The 24,227-nt window shown below is 49.1% G+C and overlaps 1 protein-coding gene across 1 annotated transcript in view; it reads left to right on the forward strand.

The window, feature by feature from the left end:
• The first annotated feature begins 533 nt into the window (after nucleotides 1-533).
• LOC144133536 (ribosomal protein S6 kinase alpha-5-like) overlaps nucleotides 534-24,227 on the forward strand; it is a 258,998-nt gene continuing 235,304 nt past the window's right edge. Inside the window, exon 1 of the mRNA XM_077666700.1 lies at nucleotides 534-818. Within this exon, the coding sequence (XP_077522826.1) occupies nucleotides 623-818 (196 nt within the window). The 5' untranslated portion in view covers nucleotides 534-622. The remainder of the gene's footprint in view (nucleotides 819-24,227) is intronic.

The raw sequence follows: 24,227 nt of genomic DNA on the forward strand, positions 1-24,227 counted from the left end.
CAAGAAAATGTTTGTTCTAGTACAACACTAGATTGTAACTCATGGATCCATTATCAGCATTTCAACTATATGTGTAAAAAGTTATGTAGTATTTGTTGTGTGGGGATGTAGCTAGTGTGCAAAATTGAAGGTACAGGACACAACCGTACTTCTTTTCTCGTTTCTTGCTGTTGCGAGCAATGAATGATGAAATGCACGCAAAGAATACGGTCTTCAAGCTGGCTATGCGAGCTATTTCTCCCACCAATGGCGTTCGTTCGCGCCGTTTCGGTTCGTTTACTCAAGACCTTCGCAATGACGGATTGGAAAAACGCATTTTACTGCCACTTCGCCCATACTCGTTCGTCAAGAGTTCCTGTTGTGTATTTTTGCTCGGATGGCTTGGCGGACGTTGCAGGCGCTTCCGAACAAGACGCGCCTTCACGAAAATGTGGCTGCTTGCGCCATCTGTGCGCAGTGAGGCAAAGCGCACTGACCGAGTTTTCCGTTTGCGGATGCCGGAGGCGCTCGCGTGTCTGTAGGTGTTTATGTCGGACGGACGAGGGCAAGCCCCGCCGCCGTGGTCGGAGTGCGTGGGGGCGGGGAATCGACGCCGCTAGGGCTGTGTCGGAGAAAAAAAAAAATGGAAAGAGCGCCACCAACAAAACAAGAAGAAACGTGCCCGTGCTCCGATCCCGAAGGCTCGAAACCACCTGAAGTGGCGACGGCAACGACGAACCGGGGCGGCTCGAAACCGATGGCGACGTGCGAGGCGGTCAGCGCGGCGGGCCCGGCAACTGCACCAGAAACCTTGACCGTTACGCTCGAACTCAAAAACGGTGAGTCGCCGCCGCCGCTGCTGCTGCCAACTGCCCCCGCCGCCCAAAGATCGCCGGCGCCCGCGCGGCGGGCTCCGTGTCGCGTACTTACACTACGCGGGCGTGCAGTCTTCTCGGGCGCTCTACACCTATTGGCGCCGCCGATACTTGGGCGTGCAGCGAAGACGTTGCCTGGTGTGCACCCCGCTGGTCGCTTAACGCCCTCCAGCGCCGTGGCGTGCAAACAAGACTTCTTTCGTGGACGTCGCCGCCAGCCGCGGGCGAGCCCGTGTTTGTGTTTTGCGGCCGTGGTGCAATGCTGTCGTCTGCTATCACGGCGCCTTCCTCTTTTTTCCTTCATTTTCGTCTGCGTGGTCTTATCCTCGCGCTCAGCTGTTGGTATAGTTGTGGTGCAAGGACCGTCGTTACAGTTGATTCGCAGAGTTTCGCTGAAACTTCCGCCGCCGCTGCTCTTTGGTCTGCCGCTCGTCAGCGCGAGCAACTGTTGCACAGATGTGGCGTTTGCGTGCCGTGCGCGTGTGGAGGAGATCGTGGTTTTTGTTTTTCTTGCTTGTTGTGTGGTCTTCCTCTTTAGTTCTTTCTTCCGCCCCCGCCTCCTCCTCCTCGCTTTTGCCGATCTGGTTGTTATACGTTTCCTGCCGTAGCAGCTAGCGTGGACTCGCGACATCGCAGGGAAAGGTCCAAGGCTGCTGCTGTAGGAGAAACCGGCCTTGACACCGCGACTGATTTCGGGCGTGCGCTTTCATTTTATCTTCTTTCGTTGCTTCTTTTTCTCTCTCTCTCTCCTCTGTGCAAACAGACGGGCAAGAATCGCACTTACCAGTACAATTTTCGCGGCGGCGGTTATCTGTGATAAAGCTGTCTGAAGAAGAGCCTACACAAAAGGCCTTCGTGACTCCTTCGCCATTGTGAAGCTTGTGCCGAAAGCGTGTGCTTTTACTGCGTTCGTAACGGAAGCTACCGGGAAGTTTTCCGGTTGTACGTAGACGCCGTGCGCGAAGTTTTCAGTACTGGCAGTTGAGTAACCACGATGTGCGATTTGAAATTTGACTCGTTCGTTCCTTCTCTCGCTCGATCTTCAACCAGTCTGCCTGAATTCGCACCGCCTGAAATGGCATTTGAAGCTGATGAAACGTGATTTGAAGCTTAAACACGGCATTGCAGCGCGCCGTTGACCTCCTTTGCGTGCAGATACAATCAATGAAGGATGAATGACCACTTTGCTTCATGCAAAATGAAACGAGTTCTTTTTGTTTTTTTGTTTTTTTGACAGTTTTGTCCTAACCCGCTCTCTTAAGCCATGGGTACCCGGACAGATTTAAACCGGAATGCAGCGAATGCGACGGCAAAGCCCCCGTAGATTACATCTTATGGGCCTGTCCCCCACCCATATCACTTCAGAGGCTCGCGCACCCGGGCCCGCGGAATACCTTGCTGCTCAGCTCCGACTGGAAACCCAACTGCAGGCCGTGACTAAAGTCCAAGAGGTCGCCGCCACTCTCCACTGAGGGCCACATAGCAAGGTCAACTAATCTGCTTATTACTGAAGCCGATAATAAAAGTTTTTCAATCCAACTGAGAGTTTAGACGGCAGTCGGAACGCTTCGTCACCTGAGTCGTTCGCCCAGCCATCCTCGATGGCATGAAACTATTGGATCGGTTTATTTCAATATTCATTCTCACCTGGATGAATTGATTGATTGATTGATTCGGCTTTGTCCTGATGCCTGTTGCGGATGCAGTTGAAAATTTTGAAAAATAATAAGCTGCCAGCAGTCAAAAATGTCCAGCACGTCTAACCGGTTTTCATCCCCGAACACACTTAATTCGTACACTGATTCATGTCTATTGAAATTGACCAGTGCAATCGCGTTTCGTCAGCCTGGTGAAGTGATGTACCTCAAATGTCTACGCTTCCTGTTAGCTTATTTTACTGGGATACACCCGCGGTATGAACGATCACTGCTGATGGTGCACTCAGCAGGTCAACACCCTGCCTTTGAATGCGTCGAATCGGATTCGTTTAACTTGAACCCGGGCCTGGGCTCGTGGCCACCGTTCAAATTGCGCGCATAGTGAGGTGAAGGGGCTTTTCAGACCTGTGGGCCGCATCGTGTTCCGTTCGCGCCGGTCACCTGAGCGCACGTATGTGTGCTCATTTTCACGCGCCGCGTTGTAATTGTGAAACCACGACCGAGCTCGGCTATAAGCGCTGTCGACCCCGAACTGTTTCGTAACAAAAGGGTCCGTGCGCGTTGGGTGTCCGTCCTTCCCGAAGATTCGAGGAATGCGATGAGCGGTCGCTTTGTAGTTCACTTTTTCTTTGTATACTCTCTCGTCCAGTTGGTGATGATGATGCCCTCAGGCTTAATGGCGCACACCCACGGCCACGGTGCGTTGCTGATGCAAAGGCACTCGTGGGCAAGGAGTGGAGTAATTGGATATTTTTTTTTGCATGTTTTCTCTTTTTGTTTTCCGATGTGGAGAACTGCATAGTTTGATCCCGATCACGGTGAACACCTAGGCGCCGCCGGCCAGTACAACTGTGGGTTTGGTTCTTGTGTGTAATTGTCTAACAGCTGATTAATTCATAATTGGACACCGTCTCTCATGATGTTTCCGTTTGAACAGCCGAATGATGTCTGTGGCGTCAAAGTTCAGTATAGGTCACATCATCATCAGCCTGACTGCGCCGACTGCAGGACAAAGGCCTCTCCCATGTCTCTCTAATTAACCGTGTCATTTGCCAGCTGCGCCCACCGCATTCCCGCAAACTTCTTAATCTCAGCCGCCCACCGAACCTTCTGCCGCCCCCTGCTACTCGTGCCTTCTCTTGGAATCCGCTCTGTTATCCTTAAGGACCAGCGGTTATCTTGCCTGCGCATTACATGGCCTGCCCAAGCCCATTTCTTCCTCTTCATTTCGACTACGATGTCATTTACACGCGTTTGTTCCCTCACCCGCTTCCGGTGTCTTAACGTTACACCTATCATTTGTCTTTCCATGGCTCACTGCGTTGTCCTTAAGTTCTGTATAGGTCACGTGAGACATGAAATCGCTGCTGCTTTGAGAACTTTTTGCTGGGCTATAGTTGATGCGTTGACGGGAAGAAGCGCCAACACAGGCGAACACAAGAAAGAGACGCGTACAAGTGCTACTTAATTCGTTGTCATTCCGGCTCCTGAGGTATAGGCCGGCTTTAGCGTTGTGGTGAACCTATATGACGGAACATATTATATCGCATGCCTTGCACGACCTCTACTACTGAACTTCGACGCCACAGACAGTGATCGGCTGCTGAAATCAAAACCAAAATATCATGAGAAAATAAATTCAATTATAAATTATTTAGCGGTCGTAGGTGGACACCACGTGGTGACCCATGTGTTCTGTCTTACGCATCATTACAGAGAAAAACGTACGCAACTGGAAATTTGCTGTCTATATCCTTTAACATTACACAGCTCCGGGGCTGTATTGCTGGAGAGGCCGAATGCTACATAGCTGCGACTACATTTTACAACGGCTACGTCGGTCACAGCAGAGGTCACCTGCATGGAGTCCGTGTCGCATATTGCAGGCCATTTTTACCTCACCTGCTGCCGAGCGGGCGGAGAGATTGAGTGCATGCCCATGTCAATTTTAGCCTGCATGGCGTACGCTCTCGGTGCTTTGCACGTACCTTTCATGTACGCCTGCCCTCATAAACGAAGTTCCATTTGGCGTGTTTAAATTTCTTTTTTTTTCCGTTGTTCTGTAACAAATGCATTGCGTGTGGTCTGCGGTGCAGCGCCGCCAATGTGACCGTGGACACATTTTTTTTTTCAATTCCGGCCGTGGAATGCCATCACAGTGGAGCGGAGGATGCAAATAGAAAACAAGACATTTGAAAATTTCATAACAGAAGGAGTAAATGCAAATTAAAAATAATAGAATCGAAGATGTGCGCCACACCACTACTCTTCGCCTTCATTGTGAACAAGGCTTCCTTCCGTGTGGGAGTCCGAACGCTATTTCGTTTGCGTTTTGGTCGGCGCGGTTTTAATTTTCGTCTTGTAACATACCGGCCACGCGGGCTTCCGTCAGATTCTTCACTTCAAAAAATGAGAGAATTACTTGATTGTGCTGGTATGGCTCGATGCCGCACGGGGTCTGGAGAGATCTTCAAAGAACCAGTGAATAGGCGACAGAACAAAAGAAGAACGGTTCACGAAAAAGAAGTCTATACACCACGCAGTGGTGCGCATAAGTTACTGCAGTGCCGGTACAGCGAAACATCATAAACGATCTTCCAGTTTTATGGGGTGCCGTCTGTCGGGAGCTCTACTGTATTCATTAAGCCGTGCACACAGCCGCAGCAACAGCCACCGGCACAAGAAGAAAGGCACGCTACTCCTGTTACATTCTGGGGCAACCTGTCGACAATATGGCGCCATCTAATCTAATGTAATCTAATCTAAGGAGGCCAACGGCATAAACAAAGGAAACTTACCGCTTCACGCTAGCAAGTGCCATCGATCTTACTCTCGTTACATTCTTTGCAGTTGAGTTGACGTTTCACGTTGTGCCTCAGTTTTGCCCTGATTTTGTGAAAGGAGTGACTGCGTACGTCCTACTAGCAACAGAGACGTTTACATAGCGGAGATGTATTAGCGTAGACGTGTACCCAGTTACCGGACTTTGACTGCGCACCCGCACTGACCCCACCTGTCTCCGCCCTGCCACTGCGCGTGCGCAGGCGTCCGTTCAGTGTGTGAAATCCCTCGAACAGAGACTTTTAGCATGGCGCAAACGTACTAGCGTAGACATATACCGCGTTAGCTGGCTACGCACACGCACTGGCAGGGCGCGGCCAGGCGGGCCCAATGCATGTAGGCGGCCGGCGGCCGGTTTCCACTACGCTAAAAGCCTCTAAGAAATTTGGAGATAATCGTCATCATCATCCTGTCTGCACCCACTCCAGGGAAAAGGCCTCTCCCATATCTCTCCAATTACTCCTATCATGTGCCAGCTGCAGCCACCCCATCCCCCGCAATCTTCTTAATCTCATCCGCCCACATAACTTTCTGCCGCCCTCTGCTACTCTTGCTTTCTATTGAAATCCACTCCGTTACTCTTAAACATCAGCGGCTATCTTTCCTTCGCATTACATGCCCTGCCCAAGCCCATTTCTTCCTTCTGATTTCGACTAGGATGTCATTAACACGCGTTTGTTCCCTCACCCACTCTGCCCGCTTCCGGTCTCTAAACGTTACACCTGTCATTTTTCTTTCCGTAGCACGCTGCGTTGTCCTTAAGCTGAACCATTTTCATTAGCCTCCACGTTTCTGCCTTATAGGTGAGTACCGGTAAGATAACAGCTGTTGTACACTTTTCTCTTGAGAGATATTGGTAACCTGCCATTCGTGATTGGAGAGAACCTGCCATACGTGCTCCACCCCATTCTTATCCTTCTAGTTATTTCCCTCTCATGTTCCGCATCAGCGGTCATTACCTGCCCTAAGTAGGCGTATTCCCTTGCCACTTCCGCCACCACGATACCAATTGTAAACTGCTGTTCCCTTGCGATACTGTTGAACATTACTTTGGTTTTCTGCATGTCAATTTTTAGACCCACCGTACTTCTCTGCCCGTCTAACTCATTGATCATGATTTGCAGTTTACCTCGTGAGTGACTCAGCAAGGCAACGTCAGCAGCGAATTTAAGATTATTTATGTTAACTTTTATCCCCAACTGTTCCCAGTCCAGGCCTCTGAATACCTCCTGTAAACAGGCGGTGAATAGCATTGGCGAAATCGTGTCTCCCTGTCTGACACCATTCTTTAGCAGAATTTTTATTGATGACTTTATGGAGGACTATGGTGGTCGTGCAGCCGTTGTAGATATCTTCCAGTATTTTGCATTGGGGCCATCTACACCCTGGTTCAGCAATGCCTGTATGACTGCTGAGGTTTCGACTGAGTCAAATATTTTCTCGTAATCTATGAATGCTATATGTAGGATATGGGTTGCTTATATTCTGCGCACTTCTCTCTCACCTGACTAATAGTGTGAGTGGGGTCTTTTGTAGAGTAGCCTTTACGAAAGCCTGTTGATCACTTGGTTGAATGAAGTATGACTCTTTTATTGATTAGCTTAGTAAATACCCTATAGGCAACGGACAGCAAGCCGATCGGTCTGTTATTTGGACATAGGACGGATCAACTGGCTTCTCGGCGTCCGTCGCGCACTGCGTTGAGTGCATTCGCGGCGCAGTCCTGCAAAACAATGCACCCCTCGAGTTAGCTGGTGGCCATTGTGTCTATAACAACACCGTCACCTGAAGCGCTTCGCAGCCGTGTTGTGTTCCCCGCTATCGTCGTGGCGCCGCGCTTTACAAGTGACTGGGCGAGAGCTCTTAATTCCGTCGGCTTCGCGCGCGCCGGGTGCGTAATGGTCCCTTAACGACCTTTTGCCGCCAAGGGCATTGTATATACGCTCGGCTTGCTCAGCGGCGTCGTGGCCGATCTTTGAGTTAAGACCTCTGTGCGTGTCGTCCTGTGCCAGCCGCCGGATAGCTGGGCGACCAACGAACTTATGCGCTGGGCGCCGTGCGGCTGAAATGCGGGATGAACCCAAATGCTGTGCGTCCTGACACCTCTTTTCGAAACCCTTGCCTGTTTCACATGCTAGCGAATCCTGCCGCCGCGGCGGAAAAACCTGTTTTTGATTCGTCGCTGCGATGAGCGGCGAGGTTCCAACAAGTTGGAAATTTTCGCTGTGACGCGCCGCTCAATCGCTTGCATGTGAACCAGCCTTTAGGCGTGCGCTGATGCGACTATGGGCATAAATGCAACGCGCATGCACCCCTTACTACATTCTTTGACGAGCATTAGCATTTGGCACCAACATGCGGTAAAGGTCCGGTGAATTTTCTTTCTTTTTTGGGAGCTGTGCCGACGCAAGGATGAACTGAAGTTTGCATCTCCCCCTTGAGGAAAGAGAATTCACGACTCCTCTGAACCAAAAACAGTCGCAGGCGTCATTAGCGGCGTTTCGTACTTGTGTTCCCACGCGATAAATCATCACACGGCTCACTGCAGCGTGCCGTACGTAACTCAACTGGGTTTACATTTGTTGCGGTGTCTTTTGCAATCACCCTCGTTCCTCTTCGGCCGCATAATACTCGCAGATTGACAACTTGTTGCCAGATCTTTTACTTATTCGCAGATATTGTCGGATCACTCGGAGCTACCCGTATGCCGATATCGGGCTCGGAAACCTGCGCTGTAACTTACACGAGAACGTAAGACAGACTAACAAAAACACACATCGATGGCAGGTATACGCAGGGTATTAATCATTTGGAGCACTTTCGATGATCAATCACCGAGCATAACGCCGCCGCCAAGCGGTAATGCAAACGAACCTCGCACAACACAAGTGATCTTTGTCACGGATACGGGAACGTGTGCCCAAAGCAAACCAGACAAATCATTTCAACACGCGTTTCCTGAATCCCTCGCAGCTGCATCGCAGCCTCTGACATTACCGCTAGCGAGCGAAATGCTGCATCCTTTTGCTAGGAAGGTCGTGCGGCATAATTTATCTTGGTTTCAGCGTATCGCCACTGTGCTTTTTTTTTTTTTTTTGAGCGCAGCTCTTAGGCGGCCGTTCGTGGATTCCGCGTCGTTGTCGTCGGCGTGAGACGCCACCTGACAGCCGTGGCAGGTAGCAGCAGGAGGGAGGAACGCCGCCTGCCACGGCGAGAGCGGAGGAATGGACAACCGGATAGCCGACTATCGTAATCGCCTGCCAGTTTTTTTTCTAGGCTGTCAGAGAACCCTCGTGATACTGCACGGTATTTCAACAGAATGTGTTGAGCACATTCATTTGGAGCGTCCGGAATAGACAGCCGAAAGAACTTGTATGTGCTACATAATTTGCCTTCGTTCTTGCAGTGCTATCCTGGCCTGTGAGGCGCGACGTTGGGAAGTATTTAGTTTTATACTAGGCAACGCAAGGCTGTTCAGTGGCCCCGACTTATTTCGGCTTTAGCAGTTCATAAGAAAAGTAAATCATCGTTTTGTTGTGTGTGTGTGCGGGGGGAGGGGGGGGGGGGGGGGGGGGGGGCTTCTGTCATTCCATTTGTTCGCAATTGCCATTACTTCGGTAAAACGAGATATTGAGTACGTGGCTTCCTGTCGTCCATCTTGAGAAAAAGTTACGTTTTCCTTGTTCTGGCACGTCATTTCGTTACGACGAAGTTTAAGTGCTTATCGTTTTCCGCCAGCGGTGTGTTCTTTGCCTTGGGTGAATCATTTTAATCAAGTTAGAATTCCAAGTCATGTCGGCCTACAACTGTTCGGAAAATTGTAATACTTCGTCTTGAATGATTCTTGCGTATACTATGACACGATTTAAACGTCCGCATATTTGAGTGTAATGCGTCTCTGGATGGCGACAGTGCTGCTGCACCCTTCGCCTGTCTCGATTACAGCGCCAGTCCCGTAGCTCGGCGTCTTCCCTGTTCCGTGTTTAGCAGTCCTCGTTTGTTCTCGTATGTGTACAGCTCGGATCCATAACTGAACAGTTGCCGTTGAGTTGCGCCTCGTGTACGCCTGTCTTAGTTTTGTATACTTCTTTTTAGCCTCTCGTTTCCTTTTTGTTTCCTCGTCCCCGCATCAACACCAGCCGGTGCATGTTTGTTGCTTGAAAGCTATGCACCCTAAAGGAATTTGCATGCATGCCGCCGGCACGCATAATTTCTCTTGAGAGTACCGAGTGGCACAGGCAGACTCGCTGTTGTAGCTGCACGTTTGTGAGTTTTGACCTTACAACTTCGGCGACCCTCGTAGCCTGAGTCGCTTTGGGACGTTGTTACCCTCACGCAGTGGGACGTTAGAACACCTCCTAAACCTAAACCTTTCAACTTCGTTCACTTCCTGCATCGCTGTGTCTCGTCCCTTCTATTTCTCTGGCCTCGTGCCGTTTGCGATGTTGCACAATACAAATCATGTCTGACCAACGTGCCCACCAGATCATGTTGCACAATATTCTTCTTGTCCATTTCGAAACAAGTCCGTTCTCTCGTGATCTTTTTGAAATCCTTGTTCACTTAATCCCCCCTCCCTTTTTTTTTCTCTCTTTTCCCATCCATGCGAGAAAGCCGGAGGCCTTGTTATTTCCACACGCGTGTGCATCTCCTTTCGCTGGTGCGGTTCCGTCATCGTTCACCGCTGTTCTCGGGCCTCCTCCGCTGCAACGTTGGCGGCGTCGCGTGGGGGGAGCCAGCCATTCGCTGCTCGTCAGTCACGCTTCCACGCGTTTTGTGCGGCAGAGTATCACACTTTAATCTCTCCCCGCAACGCCGGCTGTTATTCGCCCATTGAAAACGCCCGCACTGTGCTCACCGTAATAACGCCACTCTGGCCGCGCTGCCGCTTCCTTCTCGGCGACCGCATTTCCAAAGGGAAGGCGCTGCTCGACGCGTGGTGTTGGTGTTGTGTGGTTTGTGATGATGATAACGGCGGGTGAGAGTGGATGGTTCTGCAAACCTTTTCACGACCCTGGGAGCAGCCGGTTTTTTGGGGCTGTGTGGTGAGCGAGGGGAAGCTTATACCCCTGTCACACGGGACGTTGAATGTCATTCGCAGCGAATGACATTACGTTTGAATGGCGTTTTTTTCGCTGCTACACGGGCACAGTCAATGACATTCACAGCTAACGACATTCGCCCATTGAATGAGTTTCCCGAACTCATGCACGCGCGACCTGTGTAATCTCGACGACAGCGGCTTGGCGAAAAATTACAAAACTGATTAGCGAGAACAAAACGTATTCAAAGAAAACTTTATTTTAATTGCTGCAATTAACTTTTGAATCATTTTTGACGTAAAATAAGGTATTTGAAGCGATTTGCGCAACTACACTCTTGTTCCCGGTTGCCGCCAGTTACTGTAGAGACGGCCGCGTTTGTTTACAAGCCGTCCTCCATCTTGCCTGAGTAGCGTGGTCGTCACTCCATTTGCCTTCAGTGCTCGCAATGGAAAACAACTCTGCAGCTTCGCCAGCCCAGCAGAAGGCGTGTTGGACTGACGACGAAACGTCAAGAATTCAGGAGGAAGTGCGGGCGGCATGTACGGGAGGGATCGTGAGCGGCTTTGAGCCTGTCTTGCTTTGGATATTTCAGTGGATTGCTTGTTGACTATTGCTGCCGCAAGGCGTTGCAAAAAATTTTTGAAGAGTGTATTAATGTGTAACAGTGTGATACTAGCAATAAACATAAAATATGTGTATGAAAAACATGATTTGTAACGTTCTGCTGTCGTAGCAGTTAGCCGATGGACATCGCCATCATTTGCAAATGCCATTTTGTGTACCCGTGTAGAACGGGAACGCCAGCAGGCAATGACATTCGTTGTGAATGTCATTCGCTGCGAATGACATTAAACGTCCCGTGTGACAGGGGTATTAGTCCATATCTAGGGGGTGTTGGCACAGTCCAGTAAGACAGCGCCCTGCGACCTTTTTTTTTTAAGGTCTATAGGGACGGAAGATAGCTGTTTTTGTTGGAGGCATGCCTCGTTCATACCACACACTGCCTGTTGTTTTGAGTTGCGGGGTAGTTGATTTAGTGGTATACTGCGATAGTTGCTGCGGACCCTTCCCCCCACCGCATCAGTTTAGTCGGCAGCGATGCTCGTCTGGGCTAGTTCCTGAAGGTACCCACACCATTCGTGTGACATGCATTCGCCCATCTTCGCTTTCATATTTTCATTATCACTCCAACTTGCAGTGTTACTCCTGTTTCGCGGGTTATCGCATAAAAACACACGGAGAAAAGGAAAGAGGATGTGTATGTTCATTCTACCGCGTGCATGTCGATAGGTTCTCTCTGCTGCACCGCAGTCTTCCTCGACGCCCTTGTGCAAACTTCTTTATTTTCTACCCCTGTCAAGTGGCACGTTGGTTTACGAAAGAGGAGCGAGCCCTCCCAATGCACAGCCTCCGATATGCTATACAGGTAACAGGTCATGAAAACGGTTAAGAGTACCTCTTCACCGTCTGAGTGGTACAGTCGTGGTCAAAAGCTTTTAGCCTCAGCCGCATAGAAGAGCCATTACGGCACTATTAAAGACCGAATTACCTTGGAATGCTAGCAGAAAGTTTCTTCTTGCGGTATATAGAGAAGCTTCCTGCTTGACTTGTGTTTTGAATGATCCGCTTCACAGAGCATTCTAGGAACATTCATTTCGCTGCAGCTGAACGCTGCGGCCTTAAGACTTTTGACCAAGACTGTACATTAGCTTGCTCCGCGTATACGCTACTCCACAACGGCAAACATGTTCGGAACAATGATAAAGCTACGGAACAAGGTAGTGTTGCAAATGGGTTGCAAGCCCCAAGGGTAGCGTTGGCCTGGCGGCCTGGGGCACAGCTGGAAACATCCGAAGGTCCTGGCAAAGGATGAGTCGACTGCCAACAGAACAACTTGTTTATTCTAGCATCGCAAAAGAGCAGCCGGTCAGGGCGACCACGTTACTCGACTGAAGAAATCGAAGTCTCTCTTTGGCGTCCGGGGCAGCTGCCTTTATACCCTCGGAGTCGAGGGCAAGAAGGAACGGCTCGGGATGAGGCGCACGAGACGGCGACGCACGGACATGTTGAGACGTGACGCGACGCGTCCGCCGGGCCGGCGCCGGTCAGACCTCCTCGCCTCCCAGTTGGGGAGCTCCTCTCCCCGGCTGCCGCGCTTTGACAAGCGTGGGCACCAGCATGCACACACACACACACGAAGACACGTGGCATTGAAACCTGCCTGGACGCGCTTGGCGGGAGGCGTTGCGGCAGCACTGAACGGGCCAAAATGGCCGCCACTTTGAACGAAGCCCCGGCGTCCGTTGCATCCGCGCCGGCTATACCGCGCGTCGTAGGCGAAACGTAACAGTAGTAGTACTTGCGCAGCTGCTGCAACATGCTGTGTCATTTGTTCCGTGCAGCGCTCTGTAAGTGGCAGGCACTTGCGGAGATGTGCGGATATGCCGCGCACGTAGATCCCTGCTTCTTTGTTAAAGGATAGTTCGCTTCATCTCATTACTGCAGGAATTCGGAACAGCGCCCGGTCATTGTCGCTAAGACTAGCCGCCTATCACGTTCGGTGCTGCACTTTCTTTCCTACGTCACGAATGGCGTCTATGCGCTGTTTTCACTGTTCAGTGCCTCGCGTTATGTGGCGGCAGCCAAGGGAACTAAAAGCGCTTGTCCCGCGTTCGAGATTATCTGTGACATTTGGAGCACTGATGGTGCAAAACTCATCGCACTGTATGCCCCGGAAGCAAAGTTATAGCTGCCTGCACGCATATATTTGAAAGGTTCTTTATTTTCATGCGGGTAGCCTGCTGGCATACGAGCGTTTTTACTCTCGGTTAAAATTAAGTCACCTCTTCCAATGAATCGTGCGTGCTTATGCGAAAGAGCTGGGGAATGAATAATACTTAATATCCGCCTAAATCAGCTGCATGGTTGCATTCAGATAACGCTAAAAGGGCGTTCAGGAGGAAGCGCTGAAGTGTATCCCTAAAAGCATTGGATAACATAAACAACAATGCACTTTCCGGCGCGCTACTGAAAATCACTGTGCGAGTTCCCTGTACGTCCACAATTCCCTGGTTAGCTGATTCGACCCGAGTGGTTCTGGCTGCACCGCACGAACATTTCCAGATGGCGAAGCAGTGGCGTTCGCTCACATGCAGTATGTAGAATGGAATGCGTAGTTCTCACTCAACAACGAAATCCATTTCTGCTTCCCTGTTCACCCACCGCGGTCTCCTCGGTGGTTATGGCGCTCGGCTACTGATCCGGAGTACCCTCGGGTTCGAACCCGACCGCGGTGGCCGCGTTTCGATGGAGGCGAAACGCGAGAGGCGCCCGTGTGCTGTGCGATGTCGGTGCACGTTGAAGATCCCCAGGTGGCCGAAATTATTCCGGAGCCCTCCACTACGGCGCCTCTTTCTTCCTTTCTTCTCCCAGTCCCTCATCTATCTCTTCCCTTACGGCGCCGCTCGGATGTCCATCGACATATGTGAGTGTTACTGCGTCTTTTTGCGTTTTAACTTAAAAATTGAGTGTCATGAGGCTCATTCGTCCGTACCAAGAAGCCTGCTACTCGCTCATGTATGCGGAGGAGCAAACGTTTGCTCCCTTCCATATTGCGTGTACCTGTATACGTAACTCCTTCCAGAGAATCCGGCTTCGCTAAAAATAGCCATCGTCTCGGTTTCCCTTTTTGTCCTCTTGGTCGTGAAATCGCCTTTCGTCGGACTGGCTCGTCTCGTGCAGTAAACAAACAAAAAAGGAGCGCAATGCCAAATGGAAGTTCGGCTCCCGGGCTCGTCCGTCCTTGAGCGCGCAGTTGTTAGGTGCCGTCTCTTGCCTAGCTACGGCGAAGCGATGGCGGCGGTGGAGCTTTACTATTTAATGACGCAGCGCTCCCACGCGGGCCCTGACGACGGCCTCTTCCGCAGTGCGGCCCCTCGGGCGATCCACAAGTTGACGATAATCTGCCAACCGGTTCTCTTGGATGGGTTACGTCGGCTCTGGGTAACCGCGGGGTAGGTTTTGGGACATGCGACTCTTTTGTTTCTTCTATGTTATCACATATGCTGGCGCATTCCTTGCGACGCTGAGAGGTACAGTCCTCTCTTATATCTGTCTGCGTATCAAGACGTGTTGGTTGAACAGCGGAGCACTTCTGATACGTCTTCGAATTTGCAGTTTGAATGAATGAACGATCGAGTCAGTACCTAATATCGTTAGCTAACTGGCTGTCTATCTGCGATCCAATGAATTAAGCAACCCCGGGTGGTCGAAATTGATCCGGCGGCCTTCACGACGCCGTTCCTCATAGCCCATCTGCAGCTTTGGGACGTTAAACCCCATTCGTTCATTCATTTTGACTGAGAAAGATTGGCAGTGAATGTGGCCGGCGTCTCGAATGCATTGAATTTGTACGAGTTGTGAAGCGTGACGTAAACGGCGATGGCGCCCTTACAGCAGCCAGGAAACGCTTCACCTGCTTCAGCAGTTGGCTTAGTAACAGCGGTCCGATAAATTAGGCTTATCCGAGAAAGCTCAAAGTATACATGTCGTCTATACGCGCACCGTACATGTCGTATGTGTTTCTTCATTTTTGTCTTGTTTTTTTCGCATTGTACATACCTTGCCAGAGATGGACCACAGTAGAGTCAGTTCTTGGGCTAGTTGGTTCATCTCTTGAGTCACATCCATGGTATTCCAGCGCAACGGCACATAGCCAGAGAAAGGAAGATGGAAAAGAAGGACCAACACAGCGCTGTGTTCGTCCTTCTTCTTTTCCGTCTTCCTTTCTCTGGCTATGTGCCGTTGCGCTGGAATACCATGGATGTGACTCAAGAGATGAACCAACTAGCCCAACAAAGAATTTTAATAATATCTGGTTACGTCACTTGAAACGTACACTTAACGAGGATGCAAAAGTTAGGTAGCTGAAAAATAAAAAGAATGCCAAGAGATATCAATATAGTTTGTGTGTTGACAGGTGGAATGTGACTAATTTGTCGAAGCAATGAGAAGGTCGGGTCGTTTCATACATTTTCAGCGAGGTCAGTGTTCGACGAGAGAGCTTCGGTGCACTCCAATTTATCCCTACAATTTGACGGCTGTTCCTTCTTCGATCTTGTCAGTGCCTCCTCATTCTTATTCGGCGTGGGAGTGGGCGCCCGCGTCGTTCATTTTCCTCGACTCGTCCGAGACCTAACACTTTCGAATTCATCCTCAAATTCCTTAGCGTCAATCCCACATCGCCCAATCGCCGTGCGGGCTCGCCCTGCATAATCAAGAAGGCAGTTTCACTTCGAGGCATTCCGGCTCGCTTCGTGTGGGCAGGCTGCGTAACAGAAAGTTGAAACAAAATTCCTGTAGAAACGGTGAAACAATCTACGCGGATTCCATGAACCGGTGGCCCGTCTAGCTGCCGTGACCTTTCGCCGGAAACTTTTTCTCTTTGTCCCTGTTTCCCTTATCACTAGTTATTCGTGCTTCCTTCAGTGGCGGATAAAGGAGGAAAAAAGGGGGGTTTTAAAGCCTTCACGGTGGAATCTAGACGATTTGAGGCCGTACGTCGGAAGCGGAGATCAAGTCTGCGTGCCTTTATGATTGGTTCTTTTTTCGGGAACCTTTTCACTCGACGCCTTTTCTGCTGACTAATTGCCACCAAGGCCGCGCCGCGGCTTATGAAAAAGGTTCATGCATGGCGTGCCCACCTTCCGTCACTTGGTTGTTTTTCGGAGTTTGGAGCGAGCGTGCGCAGACGCGTGTGCGGAGGCAGTATACTCTGGAGGATTACGTTTTCTCTCAGGAGGCGCTTTAAAGTTTTATCGATTTTAGCCACGTGACGAGCTAATAGTCCAATGTTTGCGTTTCGACCGCGTCTATTCAAGCAGTGAGCCTAATGCCAAACTGTATTTAAACAGCGCCAATCCGCGGCGCTGACGTCACGAACTCTGGGTTATTACAAGATGATCGGCATTCACCAACTGGGCCGGCTCATCCTCTCTATTTAATTAATAAAGGTTTGCTCTCTCTCTCACACACACACACACACACTTTCAAATAAGAGCCGAACGTTTAAACCGTCAGATTGAGAGCGTGGATCATGTGGCGAGAAGGTTGTTAACCACACTACGAAGCCCATCTGCATCTCCCCTTCACGAAATGTCGGTGGTAGAAACGGTGCACGGCACCGCCTCTCCGGATCTCGGCCCGCCGCGGTGGCTCAGTGATTAGAGAGGCTGCTGAGCCCGAGGGCGCGGGTTCGAATCCCTGTCGCGGCGGCCGCCTTTCAGTGCAGACGATATGCAAAAGATGTCCCCGTGTGCTGTGCGATGCCAGTGCACTATGAAAAGCCTCTGATCTATATTAATTCGGAGCCCTCCGGTACGTCGCCTCTTTCTCTCCCTTTTCCTTCATCGCTTCCCTCACGGCGCGGTTGAGCCGTCTATCCAGAGCGAGACAGTCAGTGCGCCGCTCTTTTTCAAAACCATTTTATGTATATACCTGAAAAACCTAAGCCGAATGCTATTCGAAGGGTTTAGTTGCTCAAAGAGCGCCATAATAATGAAATAACAAGCGATGAAGCAATTACAATTGAACACTGAAATGAATAACTGAACGGCAAATAAATTCATTCACCTAGTGAATAAAAACTGCGGCAAGCAGTGGCGGGTCGGTAAAGCTTGCTTTCTTTATTTTTCCCTATCTTTTCCCTTGTTTCCTTTTTCTTCCCTCCTCAAAGAACCGTCCCCCGAGAGAGTTCTGCAGCGGCTTCACGGACTTGGTGGCAGCGGCGAACAAAGCAGCAATTCAAACTTCTGCCTCATAGCTAGCTGCATGCCTTCGTGCTTGAACGCCGTTGAAAGCAGCTCAGATATCGTCCCTTATAACTGTGTGCGTCGCACAGTGAAAGCATCGCATCCTGCGTCGCTTTTCGGGAACACTCTTGTCTTTTATATTTTTTGCCTCATAGCCCAGAGCTCCAGCTCGATGCTTTTACTGAATGCTACTCATGAATAGCTGTGCGCATCGCCCGAACATGTTGCGGCGATGTAGTGGGGTCTTCTATATTACAGACTCTAGAGAATGCCTTCAAAGTCCCTGGCTTTCAAGCAACAAAATTTGCAGTGCCGTCTTCGCTCAAATTTTTTTGTTTCTCTTATTTCGTTTTCTTTTCGGTTTTGTTTGTTTGTCTGTCTTTTACTTTCCTTCCTTGCTCTTCGGCTGCCTTCCTTTTGCTCTAGTTTTATTTTGTAGCGATAGCTACATTACGGTAGCATTTCGAGCCTTCAGCGTGGCGGCGCCGCCACGCTGCCACGTGGTTGGTCACGTGGTCCGGATCAGCTGCCGGCGGCGCGGTGCCGTGGCTGATCACGTGGTTGGTCACGTAACCAAGTTCCACTCGGCCAGCTGTAGCTATCGCGTCACTCCTGGTTTAACCAGAGCTAAACCACCGCCAATTTTTTGTATCGTTGCTATGCTTGTTTGTTTGTTTGTATTCGCGGACGAAAAAGTAGTGCGTCAGCTGTCTAGAGGGCGCCGCTGACGTATCCGTTACGTAAACTCAAGTGAACTGCTTGGGATCGTGAAAAATTAAGCTACAGTAGTTAGAATATGTTCGTTGACCAAGCCAAGCTTGGACTCTTCAGTACCCGTCCTATCGACTCTAAGTACCGTACAGTGGAGTCTACAGTACCGTACAGTACCAGCACCCGTCTTCTCACCTCGAATAACATTCAGCACGTAATATTCGTTATTTCGTCGCAGACCTTTTCGTTGCGGCGCAGTTTAACTGCAATTACACCTGTGGCCGTTCGTTCCAAACGCAGCGCAGACTGTATTGAAGTTTATCAAGGTCGCTGTTTGAGCCCTCCTAGATTATTCTTCACAACTGGGCGAGTTGTCCACTCCGCCCCCCAGCCGCGGCCTAGCGCAGTCCGACACGACTCGATGCGCCTCGCATGTTGGTTGGCTTCACACCGCCGCTGGGCATTTAGTGGTCAGCGGTTCCGCGCAGGGGGATGTATAGTACGTACTGCCGACGCACACGCCAAATGCGGGTGAGCGAACTCTCCTGTTTTCCGGGAAAAGCTGCGGCGCAGAGCGTTGCCGACCAAAGGATGTGCAATCCAGTCGTACTGTTTTTTTTTTTTTAATGCTGAAGTGAATTTTAGGGCTTGTGTCCCAGATTTTACCGGACCCATTTTTTTTTCGTTCGCACTACAGACCGCACCTGTAAACAATAAGAAAAAACGTATTCGTAAGCGAACCGTATATTATTCCCTTCAGGCGCTAACTTTTATTCAGTGAGGACAAACGAGTGTGCATTTTTTGTAAGGAACAAGCTAAGAGTCCACACACAAATTATCATATTCTCCAATGATTAATTATGCAACTTCTACCCACTCCTCTTCAAGATGACCGCATTGTGCTTGAAAACCGCTTTCAAGGTCTCGGTTATATCAGGTTATACTTGTTTGTCTCATTCCTGTCGTCGTTATGAAACAAATCAGGACATTTTAGGCATTTGAATTATTCGTGCTTGCAAAGAAATGAGCAAACGTTTGTCCGTACTACCTATAATTCTGTACCTACCCATTTATTTCTACGGAATTATTTCTGCTGATATATTTCGTGTCCTCCTTCCTTCGCGCTGGATTAATCTGCTGTAGCAGTGAACAAACTAGCCCAAACCGAAGTCCTGATGCAAGTCAGGTGATTGGGGTAAGTGCAGCAAGATCTACTATCGTTGCCCATCTTCTCTCATTTCGTTGTGTTTCTTAGCGATAGCTACATCACGGTAGCATTTCGAGCCTTCAGCGTGGTGCGGAGCAACTGCCGGCGGCGCGGCGCCGTGGCTGATCACGTGGTTCGTCACGTGGTTGGTCACGTGACCAAGTTCCACTCGGCCAGCTGTAACTATCGCGTCACTCCAGGTTTAACCGAAGGTAAACCACCGCCAATTTTTTTTTTGTTCAGTAAACCACAACATCGGAACACACGCTCACTGGAGCTGTATATCGCAGGGGCCGTAAACCACGGAGATGTCCATTTAAAAAAATTGTTACTGCGTTAATTACTTCCACATGCCTGGCTTGATGTCTTTCTACAGGGTTTTTCACTGCATCCACATTAAACGACATTGCTCGTTAATAAGGGAGCAGTTACTCACTGGCATCCACCCAAGCGCAGCCATACTTTTTATTTTTTATTTATACACAATAAAAAAAGCGCAGCCATACGGCTACAGAGGAAAGCTATACATCTTTCTCAGAACGCTTTCTCTTTGTGGCCGTATGGCTGCGCTTGGTCGGATGCCAGTGAGTAACTGCTCCCTTATTACAAATCTACTCCACCTTGGGGGAATCCCTTAAAAAAACATTTGACATTGCTCGTTTTGTACGAGGAATAAGTTTTCAGGTCGCGTCCGCATTAGTGGCAAGACGATTGTTTGCCTACGTCATTCGGGTGAGTGTGGAAGAAATGAACAAGAGGAGGAAGCGGTAGACGACGACGTACACATGACCCGATATTCGTTCTGCGTTCTGCGTCATGCGTTCTGCGCATGCGCAACGGTGCAGTGCACCAACTTCCGGTTTCTCCTTCCGGTTCGTTTCGCAGATTTTTGCGAATTTTGCTCCTAAACGTGTCAGATTGCAACATAAAAGGCAGCGTACTACGTGATGAGGCGAATGGAAAACTATTTTCGCTCAGGTGGTTGTTGGTTAAGGCCTTAAGGGGGGAGGCGTGGAAAATTGATTTTAAGTGAGCGGTTTAAACGGCTATTTTAGCTCGGGAGCTTCCCAGAATGCAACCTAAAAGGGAGCGCATCCCCACGGTATAATGATAATTTACGTGGTGAATTTACGCTTCTTGGAAATGAAGGAAAAGTGCGAGTAAAAAGCTGATCCTATCCGCTGTCGGACGTGTTCAAAACTGGAACACTAATTCATTGCGCCACAAGAGTAACATGAATGGCAAATTTTTATTTTGCTCTTGTTCATTCTCAGAGATGTTCTCGTATTTTCGTGCATGCGCAGAACAAGAACGCGCGCCGGAGAATTAATGCCTGCTGCATAACACGTCCTCTATAGTAGCTCGCGTAAGAAGGTGAATTAGAGCAATTAAATTTAGCTGTACAGCGGGCATTGGAGAGGAAAATGATACGGGAAATATGGGGTTGATATAGTGACAGGAGTATCAGACAAGGATAGAGCATAAAGCGAGAAGAACCGACTACCACGTGCCGTGCACCGCGGTGCAACAACGACCGGCCCCGTTTTCCCCTCGCGCCCTCACTTTGTGCGTTCAGCATCCTGCGCGGCCGTGTGTCCGTTTGTCGCGCTGCCAACCGGCAGCCGCGCTACCCGTTATCTCCGTCGCCGAGTTTGTCGCACCTGCTTAGGGTGCAAAGGTTTCCGCTCGTCGGCGTCTGACATTTCCTTTCTGTCGTCTTTTATTCTTTAGCTTGCAACTTACCGATGTTTGGGCACGCAGATTGCGCGTGTTTTATATACATGTAAAGAACAGTGCTGCAGCTGAATTTGTATTGCGAGTATCGCCCAAAGGAACGGCTTACATCCGCGTGTGTAGTACTGCTGTAGAGTTTTCCCTCATAAAAAATGGTCTATGGACAGTCTGTAGACTTCATGCCAACTCTATTGCCTCTCTATAGATATTTATTTTTCTCCATTCACAGTCTGTAGACTGTATATAGACAAAAGTCTACTAAAAGTGTATGGCCATAAATGTATAGATTGTCTATAGAGTGTCTATGGGATTTGCATTGCCTATAGACTATTCTCTAGGATTTGTCTATAGACCTCATAAACAGGTATCTATGGACAGTCAATAGACTAACTATTTTTTTTTTTTTGTGACGGTTGCCGCACGCGTGGCACGAAGCACTCGAACGTTAAACTCCGTCCGTTGCGCCTCGCTTGCGGCGGCTTTGTATAGATAAACAAAGGAGTCGGAATTCAGTGATCGAGAACGCTGTCTTGGTTCCCCTCAAGTAACCGCATCGTCGTACAATGCCCGCTGTCCAAGTGGCGTGCTCGAGGACTCCTCCGGATATACATACAGAAACGCCAGTGTGTCCACGCACAGGGCACAGCGGTGTTTTGTCGTTGTTGTTGTTGTTGCCTCAAATACGATGGAACATACCCGCGGTGGGGGATTGGCCAGGGTTTGGTGCAGGGTTTTGTTCCTTTTCTAATTTTCTTTCTTTCTTCTTCTTTCTCCTTGTTTTTCTTTCGTTCTTTGTTTTTACTTCGTTCAGTAAACGCACATTTCTTAGTTCATTTTTTTAGTCGTTTTTCTTGCGTTCTTTGTTGTTACATCGTTCAGTAAACGCACATTTTAGAGGTGAATGCGATACAGTGCGCTTGAGTGCAATTGAGCGCGGGAAAGCGGCACGAGGAAGCTGTATAGATCGCAAACCTGTGCGCCGCATAGAGGGTGTTTCACTTAAGACTTTACACAATTTTTAAAAATAGGCTTAGAAGAGCGCTTTTTCGGCATAACATTATCATTGGTATAGTACATCAAAATACAGCTAAGGCGTGCTAACCAGCAGGGCGATTAACTAATATTAAATAGTTAACTTTTTAACTATTTCTCTTAGGCTCCATAATTACTGAGAGGCGTGTAGCCCACCGTTAGGAACACCGAATTAATTTTTGGAATTTCGAAAACGCTGTTGTCATCGGCGCTGTGACCTAACAAATTTTGTCTATATCGCGCCAAAATACACGAGCTTTCGAGAAGCTTGCAGGCAACGCAACCTCTCCAGTGCACGTAACTCGTCGGAACAGCCAAAATTTGTTGGGCCCCAGCGCCGAGGGTAACCGCGTTTTCGAAATTCTAAAAAACTGATATGGATATTACTAACGGGAGCTGCACACCTCTCAATAATTATGTAGCCTAACAGTAATACCTAAAAAGTTAACTATTCAATATTAGTTCACCACCGTGCTATAGTTGGCACAATTTAGCTGTATTTTTATGTAATACACCGCTGACAATGCTACATGCCGAAAAAAGTGCCCTTGTAACTCAAAAAGCCTATTTTTTTTAAATTGTGTACTGTCTTAGATGAAGCACCTTGTATGTGGTGCATTTGTGCAGGTTTTGGTGTTTCTTTTCGCGTGTGCTTCGAAGTTGTGCGTTGCATTCTACTAACCCAACTAAATGGCCTAACCAAGCTGAAGAAACCCTGTCCCCCCCCCTCCTCCCCCCACATACACACTTACGAAACGTTGAAAGCTTATGCAACAGTTTCATATCCAACCGCCCCCCGCCCTCTTGATTCCTATCAGAAATCACTGATTAACCACGCCGTTGCCTGATTCACTGGTTAAGGGAACTATGCATGCGACTGTCTGATTCACTGGTTAACTGACTCACCGGCCAGCCGACGTGCCTTCTGCGAGCTGTAGCTGAAATGCGTGTTGCAGTAATGTTAGTAGCGCAGAGCTTGAGATAGGCGTTGCGATACGACGTGAAAGTTAAATGCGTACGCACCGTACGTGCTGAAAGGTGAAAGGCATACCACTTGTCTCATTTATTCCAATGCATGCTGTATGCATTACGTGTTCACGAGACGTAATGAGGGCTATGTGAATTTCGCCCAGTGTCCAATTCCGTCGAAAAGAAAGGTAGAAATCAGAGGGACACCTAATTTCATTATGTGTTGTCAATGTGGCGGTCCAATTAATGTTTACGGGAACCCTCCAAAACGGAGTAGAATTTGTAATAAGGACTCCATTATTACACCCTCATTGGCAAGGCGCAGCTACAAAGGAAAGCTATAGAGCTTCCTCAGAAACTCGATCAACCCGCTCTCGCCCTACCATATGCTAGCCGTCCCGGTTAGCTCAGTTGGTAGAGCGACTGTTCCGGTGGAGCGGTGGTCCCGGGTTCGGACCCCGGACCAGGACGAATTTTTCCTCAACTGAGAAGTTTCTGAGAAAGCTGTACAGCTTTCCTTTGTAGCTGTATGGCTGCGCTTGGGTGGATGTCAATGAGTGTTACTGAGTACCCTTATAAGGCAGTGCGATACTCCAGTGAAATACAGTGTTACTCCCTTAAGGCAGTCCAAGAGATAGGAAAGCAGTCGCATTATTTAACAGACATATGTGCATTCGTGAGAAATGTGAAGGGGAACAAAGCTTGAGCATTCATTTATTGATTACTCCGTATAATTATGCTTGACGACCATTTTTTTTTAGTTTTCTAACTAGTTTTCCTCTTGGAATATAATTATGAAATGTCAGCCTCAAATTTAGGGAAGAAATAACCAAAAAATTTGCAAATTTTGCGCCAGAAAGTTCGTTCCCTCATATTTCTCATGCATGCCCGATGTACTACACCCATAATTTCTACACAAGTGAGTTGTAGACAGTGCCGTCATCGCCTTCAGAGGCAAACCCGGCCTGATTGCCTACGTGCGCATCATCTCTTAAGCGCTCCGCAAATGCTTCATTCTCTGTCTGTTGCCGGATCGTAGATTCCCGGCGTCCTCTTTAACCCACTGACTCACTACTACTAGCACATGAACTATAGTCACGAACGACCTCGTGCATCATTCCCGTTAGCAACTAAATACAACTGAAATAAGTGTCGTATGTCACGAAGTGCGTACGTCACGCAAGTGTATAGAAGAAAAAATGAACACAAACCGCGCAGTACAGTGCGGTAGGTACTTCAAATGCATTTTCGTTGCTTGGTTGAAATGTCTTCCGAACGCTTTGAAATGTCTTCCTAACGTTTTCCATTTTGTCGCAGTGTTTCGTCTTGTTTCTGTTTTTAGAAGGAGCGGCATATTTTGTTCGGAT

Source organism: Amblyomma americanum, chromosome 5, assembly GCF_052857255.1.
Source record: "Amblyomma americanum isolate KBUSLIRL-KWMA chromosome 5, ASM5285725v1, whole genome shotgun sequence".
NCBI classification, from domain to species: Eukaryota; Metazoa; Arthropoda; class Arachnida; order Ixodida; family Ixodidae; genus Amblyomma; species Amblyomma americanum.